Genomic DNA, 25,575 nt, shown 5'->3' with positions numbered 1-25,575 from the left:
TTGGAAATAACATTTAAAAAGTACCCCCTTTTCTATCCAGCAGGTCCCATTTGTAAAGGAGTGGTAATCCTCCCAACAATTGGATGCCTGTCTCTTACATGAGTCCTGGTTGTGTTTGCATACAAAGCAGAATCCCGATGGCATGGCTGTAAAGCTTACGACCTTTCATCTACATCCACACTCATTCACACAGACAGTGTGTGTGTGTGTGTGTGTGTGTGTGTGTGAGAGAGAGAGAGAGAGAGAGGCGCTCAACAGGCCATTGTGATGCGTGTTTCTACGCAGATGCTTTCCCATTAAACCAAACCACATCAACTTATCAAAACAATTTTACTCTGGCATAATACATCGGCTACATGCCAACAGTTGCTAGGCTATGACTCTGCCTCATCCAAAACAATTAAGACCCATTTGTTTTTGTTTTTGTTTCATCCTCCTACTAAATCCCCACTTAGCACAGTAGCAAAAAATAATAGCAAATATGCATATGCATCATTTATAGGTGCTGTTTACATAGACATGGTACTGACTTGCTACATCACTACTTAAGAGTAATTACATGACCTTTCACAGCAACTGCCATGTTCACACAACTGCCATGTTCATCATGTTGCGGCATGTACCTGCTTGGCAAACGAGCCTACCTCTACCACCGGATCATTTCAATGCTACCACTCCATAAATCAATAAAGTAGGCTCTTGCATTTCTGTGCACTGTGATGTGTTATGCTATGTAGGTGATAGGTGGCCTAGCCAAATACCTAAAAAACGATGCATTTTGGGGAAAAGTGCAAACTTAGCTCAATCAGATCCTCTGTGAATTGGGACACGATTTTTGTGTTTACAGTTTGAATTGGCATGAACCTGAGTTCCTGTCTGGTTGAACTGTATCGTGGTAGGGTGCTGCTGCTCTAACACACCTCTGGTCTGCAACAAAATGTGTTGATATACAGTGTGGAGTGTGCCAATGTTAACTAGCCAACAATCCAACCCCAATGCTCACTGTAAAATATGGTGCTGACTACGTAACGAATAGCAATGCATGATGATGCTGTTTTCTCGTTATTCAAGCAACTTTGATCCAAGTCGGTCCTGGCTGACGCCGAGGCCAGGCCATCCGTGTGAAACATGGCCACCTCCGTGATTTCGGATCCCCCCCCCCCTCCCATCATCGTTAACAACGGCCCAGCAAGACCTCGATCTTCTCGCATTTTTTTTTTTTTTTTACACGGCAGCTGTAAAAACTTCGGAAACAACATCATCTAACTTTAAGCCAGCTAACGTTAATTCGCAAGCAAAATAAGTTCGCGATAGCACGCAACTTCTGCAACCACGCAAGTTCTTGACAGATTCAGTAACGCCACAAATTCGGCGAGGCGGCCATCTGCCATCAGATGCACATCCAGTGATTTGCTGACTAAACAGACCCGTAATGATAATAAACACTACCGCTAGCCTCGCAACACTCAACTTTTACAAGACAATTTCGCTAAATAACGGAGAGCTAACGCATTCGTTCCCACAAAACATCGCAATCATTCATCTCTCAATTTCTTGGCTCTGACGCTTTCGCAAAGCTTTAGCTAGAAGATAATATAGCAAACGTCAGATGGTTAGCACTCAGAGGCGCTAGCAAGCTAGTAGCTATAGGACATTTTGCTCAAAATAACCCAAATATAGGAGGCCACTTGTATTTGGCTAATTGCACAACATCAGCAGGCTTCGTTTGCAAACGTTTGTGGAAGACGACAGTGGGTAACGGCGCTTACTCACCTGTCAACTCTCACTGCACGGCGATGCAAAGACTGGTGGTAGCAAGGCCTTGAATTGGCTTCCAAACTGAATACGCTAGTATTGGCAAGCTAACTAGCACGCTAGCTACAATTTAACACTAACGTTACAAAGTCCTCGAATAGGCAAATAATACGCGGTGGCTGCAATGGATGGGATGACTCACTGAAATTAATACCCGCCCTTTTAAAATCTCAGAAAACAAAATTCCCTAGCCCCAACTAGCAAATGCAAGCTAGCTTGGCTATCAACTTTGCACTTGTTTTTTGTGCAGTCGGACTACAATAAACAGGGCTTTTTTTCTACGATTTTTTTTACCAAACGTGGGGGGTTATTCGCGTTGGAAAGCGGAGATGGAACGTCAGCGGAACTCTCGAATTCCAGAATTGTCAACTTGAAGCGTTCGATCGTTCGTTCGTTCGTCGGCTAGCTTGATTCACTCGAGGTACCAGTGGGGGGAATGGAGAAACAGCCGTTTCCTTTCCCTTTCGCTGTGCAGTGACCATCCAACTCCAAGCTGTCACACAGACGAGGAACTCCCGCCTCCGACCGCAGGAACCACGCAGCCCCGTTGGTGGAAAGTCACGCAGCTCGCTCGGGGATCCACTCGTGATGGGCTAAGTGGGTGTGGATCAGGGGAGAATCGGTGTGGATTGGTTACCTCGGGTAGAGTTGTAGAAAGCCTCGAATATTTTTGTTACTGTTATCAGAGGGGTTAGAGATTGACATTATTTTGTTTTTTTTTAGATCCAAGTTGTGGTCCCCCCCCCCCAAAAAAATAAAAAATAAAAAAAAATGTTGTTGATGTTGTTTACTTAGGAGGATCACATGACGGGTGAACCGTCCAAGTGTCAAGTCGACAGTGTCAATGATGTCAGTCTCTTCAGTAGAATACACTTGGATGAATCATCTGCCTCGTTGCAAGCAAGTCAGGTCAAGTCAATTGTGCTGGTAATATGCACAGGATACAGGTAGTAAACTGTACAGTGGGTGTAATACCTTTCATGAACAACATGCTCTTGTTTCGATGGATTAATGTGGGGGTTTTGCGTTTTGTTGTGTTGTGTTTTTAAGGTGTTATTTTGTAATCATGTTGTATTGTGATGAGGGCACACCCGCAAAAGTGACCTCGGTCTGAGTTTGGCTAACTGAATAAATAAAGGTTAAATACACATTTAAAAAAAAAAAAGAAAAATGAATCCAAGTATAGATTCATTTCAAACCACCTTCTTTCAGTCATATTTTATATACATTGTGTTGTTATTCCACCCTACCACTCACAATCAACCACTTCCCACCTCCACACATTCATGAGGTTATCCACAATGTAGGATCATGTAGGATCTAACCTTGTCGAGACCGGGCTTTAGGATCATGCTTTTAAATAGACCACAGAGCAAATGAACAAACACATTGAAATCACAAATGAACAATCACATTGAAATCACAAATGAACAATCACATTGAAATCACAAATGAACGATCATATTGAAATCACAAATGAACGATCATATTGAAATCACAAATGAACAATCACATTGAAATCACAAATGAACGATCATATTGAAATCACAAACGAACAATCATATTAGAACACAAACGAACAATCACATTGCAATCACATATGAACCATTACCAAGCATACAGTCATCCAATCATTATTATTGTGCAAAAAAAAATGCCCTTGGACTGTTTGAAATATATCACAGTGCATCACATTACAGCTTCAAGGACAGTGTATAGCAAGCAGCTGTAGACTAGGACATCACAACAGATGCAAATCAACCTTGACTCAGCCCCCTGAAGTTGTGGGAGGCTGACACAAAGTCAATACACTGCAGTACACTGTATTTTAAAATTAGAACCAGAAGGCATTGCCCGTCAGACTGTCTGTATTCTCTGCTTTGGGATAAGTCCTGCATAGCACACAGATGCCATCTGTGCTAACTGCCAAATGCTAGTTTTATGAGATGTGACAAAGTTTTCAGTGACAAATTACAATATACTTAAAAAAAAAATTACCTTGGTTTATTAAGTCATCATTTTAATTTATCTACTGGGTCTTCATCCATTTATGACTCCAAGGACATTTCTAAAGTGAAATCTTGTTTTGTAATGATAAGCTTTTATGATGATGATTTACAAGCTATCATCAATGTTTACAAGCCCTATCCTTTCCTTGGATCCTGGATTTTTACCTCCTTTGGACATTGGAGGGCAGTGTAGTCAAAAGCCCGTACATTTCTCCGCACCTTGTGGCGCTCTTGACACAAGACAACAGCATCACTTCCGTAACACCGGTCGATCCTTTCCCCGTGCCGTCAGCGGACCAACGTGTTCAGCGAAAATGGCACTTTACAATTTTAAGAAGATTATGGTGGTTCCCACCTCAAAGGTAATGTCCTAATCGTATGAAATGGGTGTATTACTGTATCCGTCATGTATTTAGTTGCGAACGGTGTGTCGATGTGTTGGAAAATTGGTGTGAATCGAGTCGGAATGCTTGCTTTCCGAGAGGGACTGGACACGTGTTGTGCTTTAAGAGAGAGAAGCCCTCAGACATCAGATGTTATGCAATGCTAGTCGCTGAAAATAACATTTGGTCACGAAATAATAACAAAAAAAACATGTTATTCGATGCGAGTTGTTTGTTTGTTAAGAATGCACTATATTGACACCTTGATGTTTGTTTACGCTCTGTATCGCAATGTCACTTATGTGTTTTTTTCCCATGTTTACCGTATCAGGACTTCATCGACATCACTTTATCGAAAACTCAAAGGAAGACACCGACCGTAGTACACAGGCATTACCAAATTCACCGCATCAGGCATTTCTATATGCGCAAAGTGAAATTCACCCAGCAAAACTACCATGACAGACTCGGCCAGATCCTGACTGATTTCCCAAAATTGGACGTGAGTATAAACCCCCCCTCAATCTGAAAATCAGTTGGCCACGTTTCACCATGGTCACACTCTCGTAACTTCTGTCAAATGCATAATGTGTTGTTGTTGTCTTCCGCAGGACATCCATCCGTTCTATGCTGATTTGATGAACGTTCTGTATGACAAAGACCATTACAAATTGGCTTTGGGACAGATTAACATCGCAAAGAATTTGATTGACAAGTAAGATACAATTTAAAAATAATCATAATAATAATAATTGTTTTTGTTTACACCTTGACAAAGTGTATCTGTTTCAGTTCAAATGGAGCACTCCATCTGAACCTTATGTGTTGTGTTGCAGTGTTGCCAAAGACTATGTACGTCTTATGAAGTATGGAGATTCTCTGTACCGCTGTAAACAACTGAAGCGGGCGGCCCTGGGTCGTATGTGCACCATCGTAAAACGACAAAAGCAGAGCTTGGACTACCTGGAACAAGGTAAAGTTTTAGTAGTGTCATTTAACTTTCTTCAATGAAGCTTGTCGTCTGGTCATGTCTGAACTGCATCCTCTGTGGCTCAGTTGGTCGAGCATGGCGCTAACAACGCTTAGGTTGTTTGGTTCCTGCTGGGACCATATATACTGAAATGTATGCACTCACTGCAATGTAAGTCGCTTTGGATAAAAGCGTCAGCTAAATGGCATACACAATATGTCAGTAGATAATTCCAAACAAATAGGGAACAACTTTGGGTTATTGTTGTTTTCCTTGACATTCTTTGTTTACTGTTGTTCTGACAGTGCGCCAGCATCTTTCCCGTTTACCTACGATTGATCCCAACACTCGTACTCTCCTGCTTTGTGGCTATCCTAACGTGGGCAAGTCAAGTTTCATCAACAAGGTAAACAAACAGTCCAATGAAATTGAAAGCAAGTCAGTACATCCTGATTATGAAATTGTAGCGCAGGTGATTTGGAATCACACTTGTGATGAGGTAGCCCTGCCTGAGACACGGAAAGGATGTCCTCTTGGCCTAATGATAGACACTTGGGTCTTCCATGTGGGACACCCGGGTTCAAACCCCATCCGTCCCATAATGTGTTTCTATAATACAGTGATTGTATAACTGGTTAATGCATGCTTGCTGAAACACCATTGGATAGATAATTGGGAGCGCACCTTGTTAAACATGCTTGTCTTTTTACATTTCAATAGTCAGTTCATCCTGATCAACTGATTTGTGTGTATGATAGACACTTTGTTTGTTTTAATGCTCAAATAACATTTTAGCATCATTAGGCTTTATGTATTACAAGATAAATAATATGTTACTAAAGTACAGCTGTCTTCATCAGGTCACAAGAGCAGATGTGGATGTCCAGCCCTATGCTTTCACCACTAAGTCCCTGTTTGTGGGTCACATGGATTACAAGTACCTTCGCTGGCAGGTAGGATGGCACACACACATCATCTGTCACTGGAACTGTTGGCACCAGATTAGTTGTTTTCTATCAGGAACAAGATTGTGTCTGTTCATTACAGGGACACCCATAAACGCTTTAGATTCTGTCCTGATCAGCAGTAGTAGTAGCATATGGGTAGGACTCACCCCTGAAATGTTTTATTTACATCTATTCTATTCATTGCTGCTATATTCTATTACGTTTATACTACTTATCTGTATATATTTTGTTTGACTGTTGATTGTATATTGCGCATTGTTATTACTCTTTTTAGAATATTTAATTTTATTCCTATACTTGTCATTTCACTGCCCTGTTGAGAGGTAGCTCAAATAATTTAATTGTACGTTCACAGCTGTATCCTGTGCATATGATGAATACACTTTGATTTAATTATCTTCTAAGTTAACTCCCCCATGCGTGTCTTGTCAGGTGGTTGACACCCCAGGGATCCTGGACCACCCATTGGAGGAGAGGAACACCATCGAGATGCAGGCCATCACAGCCCTGGCTCACCTGCGCTCCGCTGTTCTCTACATGATGGATGCTTCGGAGCAGTGTGGACACACCCTGGAGGAGCAGCTGGAGCTCTTCAACAACATCAGGCCTCTCTTTGCCAACAAGGTCAGAGGTCGTGTGTTAAGGATTTATGGTGCTCTTCGGAAACTCGTAGCTTCCCACCAAGATGTTGCGTACAGGTCCCTATTGGTTAATTCTGAGCGTGGGAAACTTAGACATCTGAAAGAAACATGCGTTGCAGAGTCGGAAATGTCCAGGTCTCCTTTTTTCCGAAGAGCACTTGAATGCAGCATTACTCTCAAAGCACTGTTCATTACCCTTTGGGTGTTTTTGTTGGACACATCTTAAGCCAATTCCTGGAATAAAAAGTGCATTCACTTTCTAGGATGTAGGTCTGTCTGGGAACCCACCCCTTTAAGATCAATAGTTTAGACTAGGCTTTATTGAGTTTCTTTCTAGGCTTGTGACTATAACTAAGTTGGTTCAAAAACAGTGCAGTATATATATGGTGAAGTAATCTTCATGTTGTTTCTCTCTAGCCTCTACTTGTTGTGGCCAACAAGTGTGACATTAAGAAGATCGACGAACTCACAGAGGAAAACCAGGTTAGTAGTTTTGTTCATTTGTAACAAAAGGTTCAGAGCGTAACTTTTATTAATCGTTATTTATATCTCCTTATGTAGTTGGCAGGAGTGTTGCTTTCATGCTCTCCCAAGATGTGCCTTGCTCATGATGACATTTGTTTTTGCTTTGCTCTCTCAGAAAATCTTCAGCGACCTTGAAGCAGACGGGATCCCTGTGATTGAAACCAGCACTTTGACAGAGGAAGGAGTGATGACAGTAAAAACACAGGTGAGCAGTCACATGTCAGATTACCTGCTAGCATGACGTTTAGTTGTTCATATGTTAGAATCACCTCAAAGTTTTTATCTGATTGTCACTCTTACTCTATGGAAGAGACAAATCCCCAGTAACCGTCTGTTGTTGTTGTTGTCTTTGTTGTCTTTGTTGTATATCTCTTACTGTTGTTTTCCTGACTTTCAGGCTTGTGACAAACTGCTGTCCCATCGTGTCGATGGCAAGATGAAAGGCAAGAAGGTCCATGATGTCCTCAACAGATTACATCTGGCCGTGCCTGCTAAGAGAGACGAGAAGGTAAACCCCCTCTTTATAGAGGTTCATGTCTTTCCAGACTTCTATCTGTGCTCATGTAATACACAATGTGCTTTCTTTGACCAGTATGATTCCGTCCAAGTGTTGGACATTTATGTGAGAGTAATAGCAGGGTTGGGGTCAATTCCATTTCAAATCAGGAAGTTAACATAAATTCCAATACTACTTTTGAGGAAATTTGGAATTGGATTTAACCCTAGTATACAGTATGAAAGTCAGGGTTCTCCCTAAGGAATGTAAGAGGGATGCTGCGCCACCTTAAACTGATGTATTAATGATAGTTACTCTATCTTCAATCGCCAATAACATCGTTGTTGAAAGTGTTATTATGTCACTCAGTTAATTTAGCGTTTCAACTGTATTGTAGTAGCATTTGTGATAATGCAATCTAGCAGAACCTGAAAGTGAATAGTTGGAATGGGACTTCTCCTATATATACTCACTAGACTGTTTTGTCATTATTAGGTAAGACCACCCTTCATCCCAGAGGGGGCTATGGCTCGCAGGAAAGCCATGGAGGTGGACGCTCCTAAACGCAAAACGGTACGTTTGCTATCATTGGAAGTGTTGATTTCATTGGAATCAGAATATGGCTTTAAAAGCCTGATTTAGTGAACTTTCATTTGGATGTGTGCTATGTTGTAGCCTAAACAAACATTGGAAAATGTTGTATTCTTTCATTCAAATCTGATTATTGAAATAATTTTTCAGGAGAGAGATCTGGAGATGGAGATGGGAGACGATTATATTCTGGATCTGCAGAGTATGTACTGTATTCTTTAGAGCGTAAACAACTGATAATGTCTCATGTTTTAGGAGAAGTGAATTGGCATGTCTCTCTATAATGTCTGACATCTCTATTCTGTGTTTTCCAGAATATTGGGATCTGATGAATCAAGATGAGAAACACGATATCATCCCTGAGATCTGGGAAGGTCACAACATAGCAGATTATATCGACCCTGAGATCATGAAGGTGAGTGGGACAGGACACCGATAGTCTCTGGTAGCATATTTATGGATGCCAAGAATGAAAAGATTAGATCTTGGTTGAAATAGTATTTGAAATACTTCTCTGTGCTTGATTTGAGATTGCCTAGTGCAATGGAACCAATGAAATAGTCCCAGAAGTGAAATCATCAGGCACTCTAGGAACACTCAAGCAAATGCGATAGTATTTGGAATGATTTGAGGTCAGGAAAGGGCATGCACAGACAGACAGACCCTTGACGAGAATACAAATATTCTGACAAACCTTAAATGATAACTAAAATATGAAGCTAAATATGACACAGGCACAAACGCATTTCACAAAGAAAAAAAAGGTTCCTCTGCCATATCACCAACTGTCCACTAACCCATTAACTAACACACCTCTCTCCCTGCACCCACAGAACCTGGTGGAGCTGGAGAAGGAGGAGGAGCTGAGGGAGAAGGCCGGGGAGTACGATTCGGATGAAGAGAGTGAGGATGAGGAGATGCAGGAGATCCGCATGCTTGCCAAACAGATCAGAGAGAAGAAGAAGCTGAAGATCATCGCCTCTAAGGACAAGGACGTCCACGGTCCCAGAATGCCAAGATCTACCAAAAAGGTGAACAATTAATAATATTGTGTATATATATATCTCGCTTAACTTGAAAGATAAATCTTTTCATAACTTGTTATACTTATGTATGTATAAACTGTGTTGCTCATCAATGTAATAACATTGCAGGTGGAAAGAACAACTCTGGAGAGGGAGATGCAAGATCTTGGTTTGGACATGTCAGACAAAGATGGCGTAAGTAGTTCCTGTTGATAGCGTAGTATGCATGTGAAATACACCATCTTTGTACACACTCCAGATGTTACATCGGCATGTTCCTGCTCGTCTACTTTCAGACTCACTATGCCGAGAACGCTCGCAGATCCAGGAGCGTTGTCGCCAAGAAACGCAAACGCGAGCCCTCCGCTCTTCCCTTGTCTCGAACCCGCAGTCAGAGCGCCTCTCGCCCCCCACGTGACAAATCTGGTGTTCGTGATGAGACGGTATGTTATTGACTTTTATCTTGTCATGTCACAGGGATTGTCTTTTGTATTTTTGTATTTTATTTTGAGCAGCAGCACTTGCTTGTAACTTGCTTGTAACCGGAGGTCTGTGAAGAGAAATCATGCACCACGCTGAAAGCCTGATGTATAACACAACCACAATATCTGAGACCTGCACACACACACACGAAAACATCATCTAACCACTAGGTTAATGTGATTTGTTACAAAGATGTGGATAAATAAGTATATTAAGAATGTAAATCGTCCTGCTTTATGAACTTGTGTAAGCTTTGGAGATGATGATGTTTGTTTTTTTGCTGAGGATTAAAGTATATTTTCCTTTTATAGATGGCCAAGAAGGCTAAGAAGATGATGAAGGTCTCCCAGAGAGGCATTAACCGTGACGGCAAGAAGGGAGAGGCAGATAGGCATGTGTACGACCTCAAGCCCAAACATCTGTTCTCTGGGAAGAGAAAACAGGGAACCAACGATCACAGATAAACGTGGCTACATCGTGTCGGAAGGAGCAGAAGGCATTGATGCGGTTGACGACCACCTTCAGAGTCTAATCCAGCTTTGTCTGAACTGTATACCATCTCACAGAATTTCAACTGAACATTATAAATGTTGTCCTTTTTCTGAATTATTAATAATGTTCTGGTATTATTATGTGATATGGAGTGGATTTCCTGAAAAGCTGCAGCTCAAACAGTGGTTTGTGGAAAGAGGTAGACTCACCCAGCTCATCCACAAAGTACTAGTGGAGGCTGGTGGGGGTAGAAATCAGAGGACGGGCTCATTGCAATGCATGGAATGGAATGTGGAATGTTATCAAACATATGCTCATTGTAATGCATGGAATGGAATTGTACCAAATGTGTTTATTACCATTCCTCATTTTCCGATCCATACATGACAATGAGCCCATCATCCGATTTCTACCTCCACCAGCCTCCCCTGTCTGTTAGCAATGAAACATCTATGGATAGTTTTCTGTCTCTTAAAGCCTCCAACTGCTGAGGCTACTTGCCACCGGGCTTGTTACTAAATAAGCCTGGTGAAGTCTGAGAAGAAGGCACAAAAGACACATTCAAGTAAAATGTATCTGAATATTTTTCAATTTGCCACATCACGCCATCATTGGAACATCTTGCCTTACCGTTCTCATTTGAACAAGTTAATGAACATGATAAAAGTATAAAGTGTATTGCTTGCAGTAGATACCATAAAGACGATGTCGGTTAAATCCTATTTTCTTCTACATTGTAAACACTTCAAGTGGGGGACTTAATAAATGGATAACTAAAATGTTCTGTGTCACTGCCTTATTGAGAACAATTCAATGTTAGGATATTTATCTTGTGCTGTCAAGTTAGTTGCTGTTTTTCATAACAGTCCTTATAAAACTTTCAGTGCATAAATGTCCTTGACGAAGATTAAAGAACATCAAACTTTTTTTTAAGAGCACAAAGACGCAAACGAGGGACCAGAGACCCGGAAGTGGGCGTGACTTCTATAGGTGGATCAGGGACCCGGATGAAACGACGAGCCCTGTCATCAGCTGCTATCGTTGACAGCGGGGAGACGTCAACAAGGATCAGGCGAACCCAGCAAAGATTATTCTATTCTCTTGAGGAAAATGATCGCTATAAATCGCACAGCATTGAATAAAAACCTGCATATCTAGCTAGTCTTTCATGTAAGTATGGTCTCTCGTTTGCATATTAGCCTAGACTGCTAGCTAAACTAGCTTTTCCTGCCAAGCCTGCCAGCAATGACAACTCATGTTCAGTCAGTCAGTGTGGCAAGCTTAGCCAGCTAGCTATGTACAGCTAACATTTCGTCTTGCAATCGTTGGACTGTCAAGTCACCCACCTTGGTAATTTTTTGTTACGGGACACAAGTTCAGTTTTGTGCAAACCTCTCTCGTTCATTTTTTTAACTGTCACCTCAGTCAGTGACATCAACATTGTCACAACGTTAGCTTGATTGCTAGCTGGCTAGCTAGCTGTCTGGTTTGCCAGGGCAGCGGATCAGGGTGACAGACGGAGCTGATCGACTCAGGCAGCTCAAAGCTTAGGCCAATCTTCGCACCTGTGATCTCAGATGAATATGTTTCATAATTAGCTGGCTAAAGCACATTTAAAAAGTGCTCAACATTGCATTTTTTGTTCACATCTCACCTTCCGAACACTTTCTCAAGGGCAAAATGGTTTCTGATTTTAAGGTTGTTATGCTGACATGTGATTTGATCATTTTATGTCTCAATGAGCATAACCCTTAAGTTGATCTAACATGTTATTTCACATGATGATCAGTGTATTGTTTCTTCTATCTCTGTTATTACTGTGACACAGTGCTTGAAGTTGTGATGCTGTCACAATAATGAGCAGATGGATATGCCTCTTGGATGCGATTATGTTTGTTTACCTTAGACACACAGATCCACACTGATGCTATTCAATCAAATAAGTGGAGGTAGAAATCGGAGGAATGAGGAATGGCGTGTTTGATACCATTCCTCACTCCGTTCCATGCATTACAATGAGCCTGATTTCTACCTCCACCGGCCTCCACTGAATCAAATCATTCCTTCCTCCCTTGATCCTTCTCGTATAGATCCAGACTAACGGTGCATTCAAGTGCTCCTCTGAAACTCTGAGCTTCCCATCAAGATTTAGCGTAGCATTTTGCATGGAGTTCCCTATTGGCTAATTCTGAGATCGCTTGGGGAAACTCAGATCTCAAAGGTACACAAGTTGCCGAACTTCTGCGTTTTCCAGTTCTGGGGGAGCACTTGAATGCAGCATAACAGAGCGGTCTACATGGTCTCTAACCAACCCCTTGCCGTTCCCTCCTTGGTCTTCCACAGTTTCAGATTGAGCGTTCAGTGGTCTGTGAGGAGGAGGGATGCCTGTAGAAAGTGGAAGCAGTGCAGCCGCACGCCAGGCCAAACAGAAGCGCAAGTCCCACAGCCTGTCCATCCGCAGGACCAACAGCACGGAGCAGGAGCGGACAGGCCTGCAGAGGGAGATGCTGGAGGGACAGGTAAGCATAGGGTCAGCACTGGGAGAGCCAATGAGAAAGGAACGTGGTTTTAGCCAATCAGATCACATATTTCTATGCAGCCTGTCTAGTGTTTTGTGTTCTATGACTGGGAGAGACAATGTTTTTTTATATATATATATACATGAAATGAACACGCTTAATCATTCTAGCAATGTGGTGAACACTGAAGGCAGACTGAGCAGTGAAGCAGTCCACTCACATTTCTGTGGTTGTTGTTGTTGTTACCTACTATTGCAGATACACTATGCTTAGTTAGCAGCTTTAAGATCACACTGGCCCAAAGTAGGCCTAAGCCGATTACACTATGTTACTATGTCAGTTTAGAGAGCACCAAGCTTTGAACCGGTGTCAGAATCAGCACTTGATTGCTTTTTTCCACTCTCTAGTTGAAGCAAATTGGCACAAACTCATCCATTTCGACATCACTTAGTTCAATCAATATAAGGGTGGTTTCGTCAGATCAGAACAGTACGTTTGAAGTGAGGGGATGTTTGCTGACATGGACGGACAAATAGATTAACAAAACAGATTGCAGACGCACTCGTCTGAAGAGCCACAGTGTCTTCCCTTTCTATACAGCCTAAGGCATCACTGGTTCTTTTCCACAAAGTTCACCAGCAGTTGGAATGTCAGCTGATATGAATGATGAATTTGATCCGTTGAATCGTGGATATGTTTCTGTGGAAAGCTCTTCTTTTTTCGTAGTTCCTGTAACTGCATCTCTTGTATTAATTCGACAGTGGCTAGTAATAATAACAAGTATTTTCCTCTACAATCTGAAAAAGGAGATTAGCTGCTTGTTTGCCAAATTCTAGGCCTAAATTCGGTTACGAAGGAGATGCCCAGTTTTTCAGCCACAAGGTTGAGGAGCTTATTGAGAAAAAGGGTCAACAGCCAAGTACCTCGGGCTCTGTTCTTCAGTTCATGTCTGCTAATGCTCTTGGAAGTGCAGTGTATTTTTAACTTGAATTACTTGTGGAGGAATCATTTCATCTCAGCGATCCAGGACATGGGGTTAAACCACTACCTAATCCTTGTTTTATAACTTTTTTGTTTTGTTTTGTTTTTGTTATTCTGGCCCACTCTCGTTGAACGGTCATAGTCTAAATCTTCTGATAATCTGGAAAACTTCCTGAGAATGGAGGTAAGTTAGGTGTTTGGAAACATTGACCCCTGTGTCTTACAATGTACAGTAGCGTCATTTCTCAACAGATTTCCCATCAAGTAGCCTACTACAGTAGATAGACTAGACTAGATGTATTGTATTGTGTTATGTTCTTGAATTCCCGAGTGTTCTAGAGTGTTGGGTTCTTGTGCCATACCTTTCCTTCCCCTTTTGCCAACAAGGTTTCGTGTCATGAATCCCCAGGAAGCCCAGTCCAACATGCATTTCAAATGAGCTTTGCTCTTATGAAGAGAATGTTATGTTTTTAGCGTTTTTAGCAAGTCTCTCTATGATGCTATACAGGTTCTCTCAAATGCCCTGGAGCATTTGACTCATCAAACCGGCATGCTCTTGCTTGGCTGTACTGTTAATGTGTGCACTGTAGCGTACATGTGTTTGCCCCCTGGCATCAGGCCTTGTTACAGTACTGTGAGCCTATGAATGCAAAGAGCGCTCTCCACTGAGCTCCTTAGAAAGCAGCTGGAGCTGGAAGCAAGGACACAATGAGCCTGTATAACCCCCGAATAGGCCTGTGTCTGTGCATTTATAGCTGGGTCTCTTTTCAGCCGAGATCCAGGCTCTGGTAGAATGAGTGTTTCTGTGTTAGAATTAAAGTGACTTGGGTAGATTCGTTCATCTGGTTTGTAACAGTAAGACAGAAACCATTTGCTATGTTCCTGACTTCCTCCCTCAGATGTGGTTTCCTGTGACATTTATATGCCTCTTATTTTTTTTATTTAGCACACGTTTTTTTCCAAATCGTCTTACAGTACAGTGAGTGCATTCATTTTTTGTTTGTGTAATCCCAGTGGGAATTGAACCCACAACCTTAGCTCAGTCGCTAACTCTAGGGTACCATGTTGTTGAGTTGACATGTTAGGCCTAGTTTTCAAAGATGTTTGACAAGCAGTTAGCATTTTGTGTTTGTTAGAGTCCTAGACATACTTGTCAGTTGGCCTGTTGTGATGGTAACAGCATATGTATCTATCGTGTTACGGGACATTGTCTTATGTCAGGTGTTGTCATTCTAGCGCGACTCCTGCTTCACCCTGAACTACTACCAACAGTGTTGAGGGAGTCGCGCTGTCTGTCGTAAGACAATGGTTAGCGGGTGAATTCCGGAAGTAAACTCAATTTCAAATGTTCTACATTTTCCCCATTGAAAAGCATAGAGGAAATTTGGAAATGGAATTGGAATTTCAGTTTACTTCCTGAATGGACTGAATTGAAATGGAATTGACCCCAACCCTGGTACTGTAGCTATTGTGTTGGGCCCTATGGCCCAGTTTCCCAGACACAGATTAAGCCTAGTCCTGGACTAAACCAAACTGTCAATGGAGATTCTCTATAGACAATTATGCTTAGTCTACGACTAGGGTTAATCTAGGTCCGGGTAACCAGCCCTACTGGATGTATGTGTGTTACTGTGGTGTCCCTTCCCCCACCTGTTAATGGTTGGTTTCTAGGCGTGTCCGTCTCTTACCCGTTTTACCTCAGCAGGACTCCAAACTGCCGTTGTCTTTGAGGAGCAATCTTCTAGACCTGTTTGGCCAGATCGAGAGGGAGTTTGAGAACCTCTACATTGAAAATATTGAGTGTAAGTACTAAATAAAATGTCAAATGTAGCACACTTTTGGTGGTTGACATTTTCATGGTGTTTATGTAGGGTTATTTCAGCAGATGACTTCACTTAATTTACTCTGTCTACAGAAGAAACCATAGAAATGTGTTGATTTGATTCTGATATTTGCATTTATTTATACATCACATTAATAACGGTGGATGACATTACCTTTGTCTTCCTGTGTAAGGTTGTTGATTGGAGCATATTTTACAGCGTATTTGATTGATTCCGATTAATGTAATAATAATAATAATAATATATGCCATTTAGCTGACGCTTTTATCCAAAGCGACTTACATTGCAGTGAGTGCAATACATTTCAGTATATATATGGCCCCAGCGGGAATCAAACCCACAACCTAAGCGTTGTTAGCGCCATGCTCTACCAACTGAGCCACAGAGGACCCCAATTCCGATTGGTCTGTTTGGTTAACAAGCCAATTGCTATTAGTATCACCTGACATGGATTCTACTTATTTGTAGTGCGCAGAGAGATTGAAACCCTGAACGATCGTTTGACGGCGGAAGGACAAACCATCGAGGGTGGAGACCTGACCAAGGGGGCACTTAAAGCAAAAGGTTTGAGACAGCAGAATTACTGTTGATGTGATGTTTTATACATCATTAACCACATGATACTACTGATACAGAGGACTTAGGACTTTAATAACAACCAAAAGAAATGTAATGAGAGATCCACGATTTTACAACAATACACTAGGACTACACTGTGATAGTCTTCATTGTTGTTTTTCGGTAAATGCTAAGTGGGATGCTTTGGACTGCCCGACCCTGATGTCACCCCGAGATGAGATTCAAAGCGTTTAGGATAAGGGTTAAGGTTAGGGTTAGGATTCAGGGTAGGGTCGTCCCAAGGATCACTTATCATCTACAATTGTTTTCCCTCAATCTTTCCTGTAATCATGCGGTCTGTTCTTTTTGTCCACAGCAAGTCATAGCACAAGCCAACTCTCCCAGAAGCTGAAGACCACATACAAGGCATCTACAAGCAAGGTAAACGCCCTCCACTCTGGCATGCATCCTACACTGTAGCTGGACTGTATGTGGAACGGATTTTGGGCCTAACAATACTGGTTATATTTGATTACATATTACTGAAGAAATTATTTTGGGATGCATTGATAATTCTAGGTGTGGAATGTACGTTATGTGGTATGTATGTTTGTAGAAGAAGCTTTGGAAATGGTCATAAGTGAATGTTACTTTGTGTGTTGGTGACACACAATCTAGATGTAATCAAACAGGGGACAGGTTTGATCTAAGAATTCAGATGATGTTGGGAGTTCAAGAAAAAAACCAACTGGGGTCAGTTTCACAAAAGCTTCGTCGCTTGAGTATTACTTCATTTACCCTGACGACGCGACTACAAAGCCGCGAGACAGTAAAAATTGTAAAATCAATGTTTGCAGGTCAATCTTCTGTGCGTCAGCTAACGAAATGTGTTAAATGAAGAAACTTGGCTGCTTGTCTAGGGGAGGAGTGGGCCTGGATTTTCAAAATAGATAAAGTACTTTAGCCACGAAGTTTCTTGGGAAACTCACCCTGCTCTCCTCTTCACCTGTGCTCTGTAGCGCTCACAGTCGTTCCATGGCAGAGTAGGTGGACCAGCTCGCAACTTCAATGTGACAAACTGGGAGTTGTGGGCTGGAGACTCATGGGTAACTTCTCCACCCCTCCACCCCCCCTCCCCCCTCCCCCCTCACCCCCACCCTGTGTGTGCCATTATGAATATGCATGAGCAGCCCAGCCATGGGGCGGACCCTCCCTCTCCAAGACAATTGGCCATTCAAATGTAGGAGTTTTTATTTTATTTATAAGACGACTCTGGACGGACACTAATTGGTTTCACTCACCAGACTAAAACGTATTTAAGGCTGTACCCTTTATTTGTCACCTAGGTACCTAACACATTTTTGCCTTCACAAGGAACCCTATGCAGTGGAAGCACATTGAATTCATATATGCAGTCATCAGGGGAGGCTGGTGGAGGCAGAAATCGGAGGATGAGCTCATTGTAATGCATGGTATGGAATGAGGGATCTCATTATAATGAGCCTGCCCTCTGATTTCCACTACCACCAGAATCCCCTGATGCCGTCATATTCTGTAGTAGGTCTATGGGCAGAAAACAGCTCAGTGGAATGCATTTAATGTTAATGTCGGAGCCCTACGGGTTAAAGGGCATGTGTTGGCCTATATTCCATAGTGGCAGTTAGATCAGTTAGGCAATAAGATCTTTTGATGTTCCTCTATCATCGTATAATGCTACCTGGGTCCGTCTCAGATTGTTGTCTGTTTTCACTTACTTAATTAGATTTATAGAGTCACCATGGTTTTAATTTGCAAATTCAAGTACAGTGCCATTTTCGGGAAAGGCACTTGAGGCAAAGTCTATCCCAGATGTAAAACAAGCAGCAATTTGATATGGTCATGGCAGACCACTAATCATGCACTGAAAGTACACCCCATTGTTCCCCAGATAGCCTAGCCTAGCCTTCTGCAGCTGATGTAGCAACACTGATGTAGTTATGTAGCCTAGCCTGCTACAGGTGATGTAGTAACACTTGTGTAACTATGTAGCCTAGCATACTGCAGCTGTTGTAGGAACACTGATGTAGCTATGTAGCCTAGCCTACTGCAGCTGATGTAGCTATGTAGCCTAGCCTATTACAGCTGATGTAGCAACACTGATGTAGCTATGTAGCCTAGCCTACTACAGCTGATGTAGCAACACAGATGTAGCTATGTAGCTTAGCCTACTCCAGCTGATGTAGCAAGGCTTTGCGGTATCTAACACATTCCACTGCCTGTTGCCTCATTGTTAAATGTAGCATGTTGTGCTCATGTTGCATTAACACAGGTTCTGAATTCAGCAACAGTTCTCTCTGCTACTGTAGGCTATTTGTACTACAACCATACACGTGGGTGTACTTTGATATTACTTTGATACATACTACAACTATACTTTACAATACTATACTATACTACTACATTAACTCAGCTTCAGCTTTCCTTTTTCATACAGAAAATTCCCCTTCAGTATAGTCTGTGTTCAACGTTCATGCTCAGATGTTTTAGCTGAACCAACCAGAGAAATTCAGAGCTGCTGCTAGCTAGCTAAGCTACGTGTAGTTAGGCTGCCAAACTGCTTGCTTATAAACCATCAATCCCCTCAACAAATGCAGAATTTAGTTGGAAAACAAACTGTCTGCAACTCGACACATCAACCTTTTCGGACATAACATTTTTGGTGTTAAATGGTGTTATTGTGCTTTTATAAATGTTTATTGCGTGTTCTTATTTTGACTCCCCATTTTTATTAGATTGTATTTACACAGTTTAATGTTTGTTTGTTTGTTTCCATGTTGTTGTTTGTTTGTTTTGTGTAAAACCTGATGACCTGATGATTTATTCCCTCCTGCCTTCACAGTTGGGACTTATTAAGTGGTTTGTTTCCAACGCCCAACAGAAGTCCTGCCTGTTTTATCTCAATCTTAGACGTAAACACCTTAAACCATCAGGATACTGATGATAACTGTTTGACTTCAATATTATTTCAATGTTTAATAACTCCTATGTCTCCTATGTTTAATAACTTTATATTGCTTAATCTATTCTTTGTCCCCCGTCAAACAACATTTTCTTTCACAGCTTTGCATTAAAAATCAAGTTTGATTAATGCAACATATTTTGTTGGTGTGTGTGTGTCCAACTCCGACACAATACTGAGTTGATATCAGGGATGTAACGGAGGATAAACGCACATTAATGCCATTTACGCACCTTTTTTTTATGTCGAACTGCATTTACAGACTTTTTACAAAAAAAATAGCAGATTTTAACGTTGTTCCTCTGCATCCCTGGTTGATATGAATGATGATGAAACCAACCAGAGCTTCTTAGCTGTGCCCGAGGTCTCTTACTGACTGGTTTCCTGCAGTAATGTCCCCCTCCTCTCCGCTTCTGCAGTCCCTGCTTCCACCCCTGCCCTGCTTGGCACCAACTCCTTCCCTGTGTCTTGGTTCTACTCCCTTTTCCCTGAAGTATGCACTTGTTCACTAACCTCACATGGATTTAAAGGCATAGGACTGTTGTAAGAGCTTAGCTGACTTACTTAGTTCCTTGCTTACACCACTCCTATTCTTTTAAATCCATGTGAGGAGAGTGAAGTGAACAAGACAAGTGTACAGTACACTTCAAGGAGAAGGGTGGAGAATCGGGGACGCAGCAGGGATAGGTTTCGAGACCTTTACCAGTGTCGTGTCTGCCCCTCCCAGATCGTGTCCAGTTTTAAAGCCACCACGTCCCGGGCTGTGTGCCAGCTGGTGAAGGAGTATGTGGGCCACAGGGACGGCATATGGGACCTCAGTGTCACCAGAATCCAGCCTGTGGTGCTGGGAACCGCATCAGCCGGTAGGAACAGCTCAATGTCTTGAGTCCAGACCTTGCTCAGCTATTATTTATTTATTTTATTTATAAGACTCTGGATGGACACTTTGGTTTCACTCACTCATTTATTAAACTTTTTTTTTAAATTATTTTAAAGGTTAAATGGACATTTTCACATTGGTTTAATATTTAGTCCCCTAACTGCCAGAAGATGTGTTTGGTAATAAGGCTGGTAATAAGGCGATCATAAGGTCTTGTAATGATTGTTTTCAGACAGGAGTATTTTTGCTTATTGTACTTTAACACATTGACAGAGACAAAGTGTATTTGTCAATGATTACAAAGCCTCAGTGGCCTAAATGCATCCTGCTGGTCTTAGCTACTGTTCACCATGTGTCTGTGTGTCTCTCTGTGTCTCTCTGTGTCTCTCTATGTCTCTCTGTGTCTCTCTGTGTGTCTCTGTGTGTCTGTCTGTGTAGATCACAGTGCCATGTTGTGGAGCATCGAGACAGGGAAGTGCCTCCTCAAGTATGTGGGCCACGCAGGATCAGGTGAGAGGCTCGTTGTGGTCATGTGACCCATGAAACGCATATGCATCAGGGGAGGCTGGCGGTGGTAGAAATCGGAGGACGGGCTCATTGTAACACACAGAATGGAATGAGGAATGGTACCAAACACCATTTCTCATTCCATTCCGTGCGTTACAATGAGCCCCATCCTCCGATTTCTACCTCCGCCAACCTCTCCTGATATGCATGAATAAGTTGGTCTGATATTATTTGAGCATTTTTAATGAGCAGGTACAACATTTTCTGAGTGATAGAATGTCTTTGTTTGACCATTATCACCTAGCAAACCATACATGTGTGATATGTTTGTTTCTTTCCAGTAAATTCTATCAAGTTCCACCCCACTGAACAGATGGCCCTTACAGGTGAGCAAGGAGAAATGTGTTCCCGAATGTCCAGAACGACCGGAAAACGGCTTTGATCACAACACTCTTATCTTTGATTCCAAGCCGCCTATCCACCATTTTTATTGGCATCACCCCAGCGTGTCGCCGTAGTAACATTTCATGTCCCGTTTTTTTTTTTTCCTGCGGAAATAGCTTTCCGCGTTTATCCTAGCTGGCTGTCGTTCTCACCCGGGAGACGTAGCTACTTTGATTGATTGAACAGGAAATGAGAGGGACATATCTTCCATCCAAAAAGGTTAAAAGGCAATAAAATCGTGGATTGGTTGGAAGTCATGTGTTCCCTCTCTGAGTCCTCTCTTTCTCTCTGCCCCCCCCCCACCCCCCACGCCCACCCCCAACAGCCTCTGGTGACCAGACCGCCCATATCTGGAGATACATGGTGCAGCTTCCCACCCCCCAGCCTGTTGCAGACATCAGTGTAAGCTGGGTTGTTGAGTCGTAGTACGAGTAGGGCCTTGAGGTTTTCCTGGTCAGGTCAGGGGGGAAAAGGAAAAACTCTGGGCCCTAATCAGTTGTTTCATTTTAGATACAGTGTTCTCGATCTGTTCGTCTTAGAATCCACCTGTAGGTCAACTTAAAAACTGCGTGTGTGTGTCTTTGTGTCTGCATCTGTGTGTGTCTGTTCGTGTGTAACACTACCAGTTGCCCTGTGACGACGACATCGACTTCTCCGACAAAGATGAGGCAGAAGGGGATGCCGACGGGCCTAACGAGTGTCCCTCCATCCGCGTGGCCTCCACTACCCTCCGCAGCCACCAGGGGGTGGTCATCGCTGCAGACTGGCTGGTGGGGGGGAAGCAGGTGGTCACTGCTTCCTGGGACAGGGCTGCCAATCTGTATGACGTGGAGACGTCTGAACTTGTACACTCACTCACTGGTCAGTCACTCAGCTGGACACTCCACTGTGTTCTTAGAATATGGTCAAGTTTGTTTTTTTGGCTGTGTGTATATATATATATATATTTGCCAATTGGGTAGCTTATATAGACATTCTGTGATTCATTCTGGTGTGTGTGTGTGTGTGTGTCCAGGTCATGACCAGGAGCTGACCCACTGCTGCACACACCCTACCCAGCGTCTGGTGGTCACCTCCTCCAGAGACACAACCTTCCGCCTGTGGGACTTCAGGGATCCATCCATCCACTCTGTCAACGTGTTCCAGGGACACACCGAGTCAGTCACACACACAAACGCACACGTTCCATGTGTTCCAGGGACACACAGAATCAGTAACACACAAACACACTCTGTGGTGAGCGTGACTGACTCTCTCTCTTTCTCTCTCTCTCTCTCTCTCTTTCTCTCTCTCTCTCATGTGTTCCAGCACGGTGACGTCAGCTGTGTTCACGGTCGGGGACAACGTGGTCTCCGGGAGCGACGACCGCACGGTCAAGGTGTGGGACCTGAAGAACATGAGGTCACCCATAGCAACTATTCGTACAGACTCTGCTGTCAATAGGTAAGACTTCTCTATATTCTTTCATGTCATTTGAACAATGTGAAGTCAGAAAACGTAATCTGTGTTATGATGATAATGATGTAACTCTCTCCCAGGATAAGCGTGTCGACGACCCAAAGAATCATCGCTCTTCCTCACGACAATCGCCAGGTCCGTCTGTTTGACATGTCCGGGGTGCGGCTGGCTCGACTCCCCCGCAGCAACCGACAGGTATGCAGCTTTGCCCCCAGGGGTATATTGCTGGTATTAGTGGTGTTATGAAGTTGCCCTCCCCCCCCCCCCCCCCCCCCTCCAGGATTTAAACTGATCCACATGTAGGCTAGTCTGCATCGGTATTCCTGGTTGTAATGATGTGGTCTAAACCCTGGTCTGGATGGATGTATCCATAGTACAAATAGTGCAATAACTCCTGTATTAATGTTGAGGTATCTGTGAATTTGCAAAGTGGAAATAGCAGTGTAAACGTGTGTATGTGTGTGTGTCTGCCTGTGTGTGTCTGCCTGTGTGTGTCTGCCTGTGTGTGTCTGCCTGTGTGTGTGTGTGTGTGTGTGTGTGTGTGTGTGCAGGGCCACCGGCGTATGGTGTGCTGCTCGGCCTGGAGCGAGGACAACTCCTCCTGTAACCTGTTCAGCTGCGGCTTCGACCGGCAGGCCATTGGCTGGAACATCAACATCCCCGCTCTGCTGCAGGAGAAGTGACCTCACCACCTCTGACCCAGGGTCAGCCCTGAGCCACCCGGCCTGGCACAGTCTGCTCCCTGAGCCTCACCTTAGAGCAGAACCCTGGTCAGCCAGACCAGACACTCTCCCTCGGGAAGGGAGGGGAGACGAGGAACTACATTACCCAACAACACCCCCCCCCCCCCCCTCCCAGCTCTCTGTTGTGACGTTGTGTGTGTTCTTCTCTTCTCACACTTTCCAATGTGCACAGTCTGCATGGAATATAGCCTACAGTACATACGCGTGTGCGTGCGTGCGGTTTTCAAACTGCCCCAAGTAACAAAAGTAACAAAAAAGAAAATGAGGACCCTGCTTTGTCGTTCATCCTATTTTTTTAATCATGGATAATTCATTAATTTTCGGACGAAGATGACAGCACCGTGACAAAAAGTGGGGCCTTACATTTTCAGAAAAGATCAGTCACACACACACACACACACACACACACACACTTCGATGCATGATGATAATGATGGCATTTTATGTAGACGTGTGTTGGTGAAACGCAGCATATTCTGCCCCTCCAACCTGCTCAAATGAAGAGCTAGAATAGCTTCTGTGCTAACCTGGAAGAATCACACGTTGACACGGTGGACAGGTGGATAGGCTTCCCTGTCTTCTGCTTCCCAGCTCAGCCCTGGTCAGCCAGACAGAGAGCCCCTACATGGCTCTCCATGCACCTTGAAAACCCCAATAGCTGTTACATTTTCCCTCATTGTTCAATTGTTTTAAATACCATGATTGATTTGCAGGTGTTGTACAGAATTGACTCAATCCTATTCTAAGACAATATGTTGTGCCATTTTAAAGGACTTTTAGGGATGTTTGGGGGGGGGGGGGCAAATCATGACGTTATGAAATATGAAAATCATGACGTTATAAAAATGTGTTTGTTAGATATATTAGGATTTATGAACAATACTAAATGGTGATCTGTGCTTCTTAGCCTTTTTCCGGTAGTGCCCTTTAGTTGTCAGTATTGAGACGCTGTTACAAGGTGGTAGATCAGTCCTGTTTGTTACCAAAAGGTACTCGCTTAACATGCATTAGAAAGTGGAATCTCTTTAGAGCGTTTGTTATGCAATAGCTGTCATCTAACTGCCTGTAATGCTCCATTGTCGACGCCGAAATATCAAACAAACATCGAAAAAAAATAACAACGAGACCATTGTCCGTGGTGTGTCTGGGGGGGGGGGGGGGGACATTTCGATGTCACTATAACGATACCTGTGTCTGTTTTTCGATGAAGAATAATTAATGTCGATGTGAAAACAGTTTTGAGCGTATTAAAACTGTATGTTAAAAGAGTCACTCTAGTCTCGCAAGAACAGATGACTTGCACTCCTCTGTAACCAAAACCAACGACGGTGTGTGTTTGTATCGGTGCCTGTAATATGTCCAAGACATGAGTTTATGACCCAAGCCAACTTCATGGCTGTTTAAACGCTTCTGTGGGGACTTTTTTGCGCTGTGTTTTTGCCAATATGTGACAAAATGATAAGTCATTTAACTCGCATCCACATGATCATCAATGACTTGATACACAAAACAAAATCATCATTGTGATCATGTCGGTATCGGGTGTTCAGGCCAGGCGGGTGTGGGGGAAGCTACGTTTTTTTTAAGTGTGGGTATTGTAAATCCTCTCCCGCTATAAGTGTCACATTTGTACCATATGAATTGTAATATATTATTGAGAGAGTTTCAAAGTGGCCCCTATGGCTTTGATGGCGTATTTCTGCGACAGATTTTATTATTAACCTTTTGAGTTCATGATTATGAGGTGTTCTTTTCATTTCATTTCATCCTGTGAAAATCTATCGCATTATTGCCTAAACGTTTTTCATTGGCGCCGGTATCGTTGCTTCGTCTGTAGAGGGTTTGCAACACTTATTTAGTGTAATGTCCCATGTGATTATATCGTTTCCATCAAGGATGGTGATGACTGATCCCTTATCTTTGAGGGCTACGGAAGATTGTGCTGTGCGGTCTTGTACATGACGAGCATACTAATACACCAGTGGAGGCTGGTGGAGGTAGAAATCGGAGGACGGGCTCATTGTAATGCATGGAATAGAACACGTGTTTGATTCCATGCATTACAATGAGCCCGTCCTCCGATTTCTACCTCCACCAGCCTCCACTGGTGTAAACCAAGGATACAGAGAGGATGCTACCAGGGTTTGGGTCAATTCCATTTCACTTCAGTCCTTCCAGAAAGTAAACTGACATTCCAATTCCAAATGTTCTTCTATGCTTTCCAATGAGGAGAATTCGGAATTGG

General features: G+C 42.9%; 2 protein-coding genes across 3 annotated transcripts; both read left to right on the top strand.

Annotated features, from left to right (window-relative positions):
- The first annotated feature begins 4,092 nt into the window (after window positions 1-4,092).
- Window positions 4,093-11,177, top strand: gtpbp4 (GTP binding protein 4). Its single transcript, XM_083693916.1, has 17 exons — window positions 4,093-4,186; window positions 4,539-4,709; window positions 4,819-4,922; window positions 5,044-5,180; window positions 5,483-5,583; window positions 6,038-6,130; window positions 6,578-6,769; window positions 7,204-7,269; window positions 7,427-7,516; window positions 7,709-7,819; window positions 8,303-8,380; window positions 8,549-8,600; window positions 8,713-8,813; window positions 9,232-9,429; window positions 9,553-9,618; window positions 9,720-9,866; window positions 10,218-11,177. Exons 1-17 carry the CDS (start codon window positions 4,139-4,141, stop codon window positions 10,368-10,370), a joined length of 1,908 nt encoding a protein of 635 aa, XP_083550042.1. The 5' UTR covers window positions 4,093-4,138; the 3' UTR covers window positions 10,371-11,177.
- A 268-nt stretch (window positions 11,178-11,445) lies between these two features.
- Window positions 11,446-24,600, top strand: LOC310821738 (WD repeat-containing protein 37). 2 transcript variants are annotated; one of them, XM_083693918.1, is made up of 14 exons: window positions 11,446-11,568; window positions 12,742-12,917; window positions 15,604-15,700; window positions 16,211-16,306; window positions 16,677-16,741; window positions 20,026-20,161; window positions 20,617-20,688; window positions 21,027-21,071; window positions 21,455-21,531; window positions 21,756-21,990; window positions 22,145-22,286; window positions 22,438-22,572; window positions 22,668-22,782; window positions 23,139-24,600. In XM_083693918.1, exons 2-14 carry the CDS (start codon window positions 12,780-12,782, stop codon window positions 23,268-23,270), a joined length of 1,485 nt encoding a protein of 494 aa, XP_083550044.1. In that variant the 5' UTR covers window positions 11,446-11,568; window positions 12,742-12,779; the 3' UTR covers window positions 23,271-24,600. The 2 variants fall into 2 exon arrangements, with proteins under 2 accessions (XP_083550044.1, XP_083550043.1); XM_083693917.1 differs by having other exon boundaries at window positions 15,601-15,700.
- The last annotated feature ends 975 nt before the right edge of the window (window positions 24,601-25,575 follow it).

Source organism: Argentina silus, assembly GCF_951799395.1.
Source record: "Argentina silus genome assembly, chromosome: 22".
NCBI lineage: Eukaryota > Metazoa > Chordata > Actinopteri > Argentiniformes > Argentinidae > Argentina > Argentina silus.
Note: the sequence above shows the minus strand (reverse complement) of the source record. Positions and strands in the feature narration are given on the sequence as shown.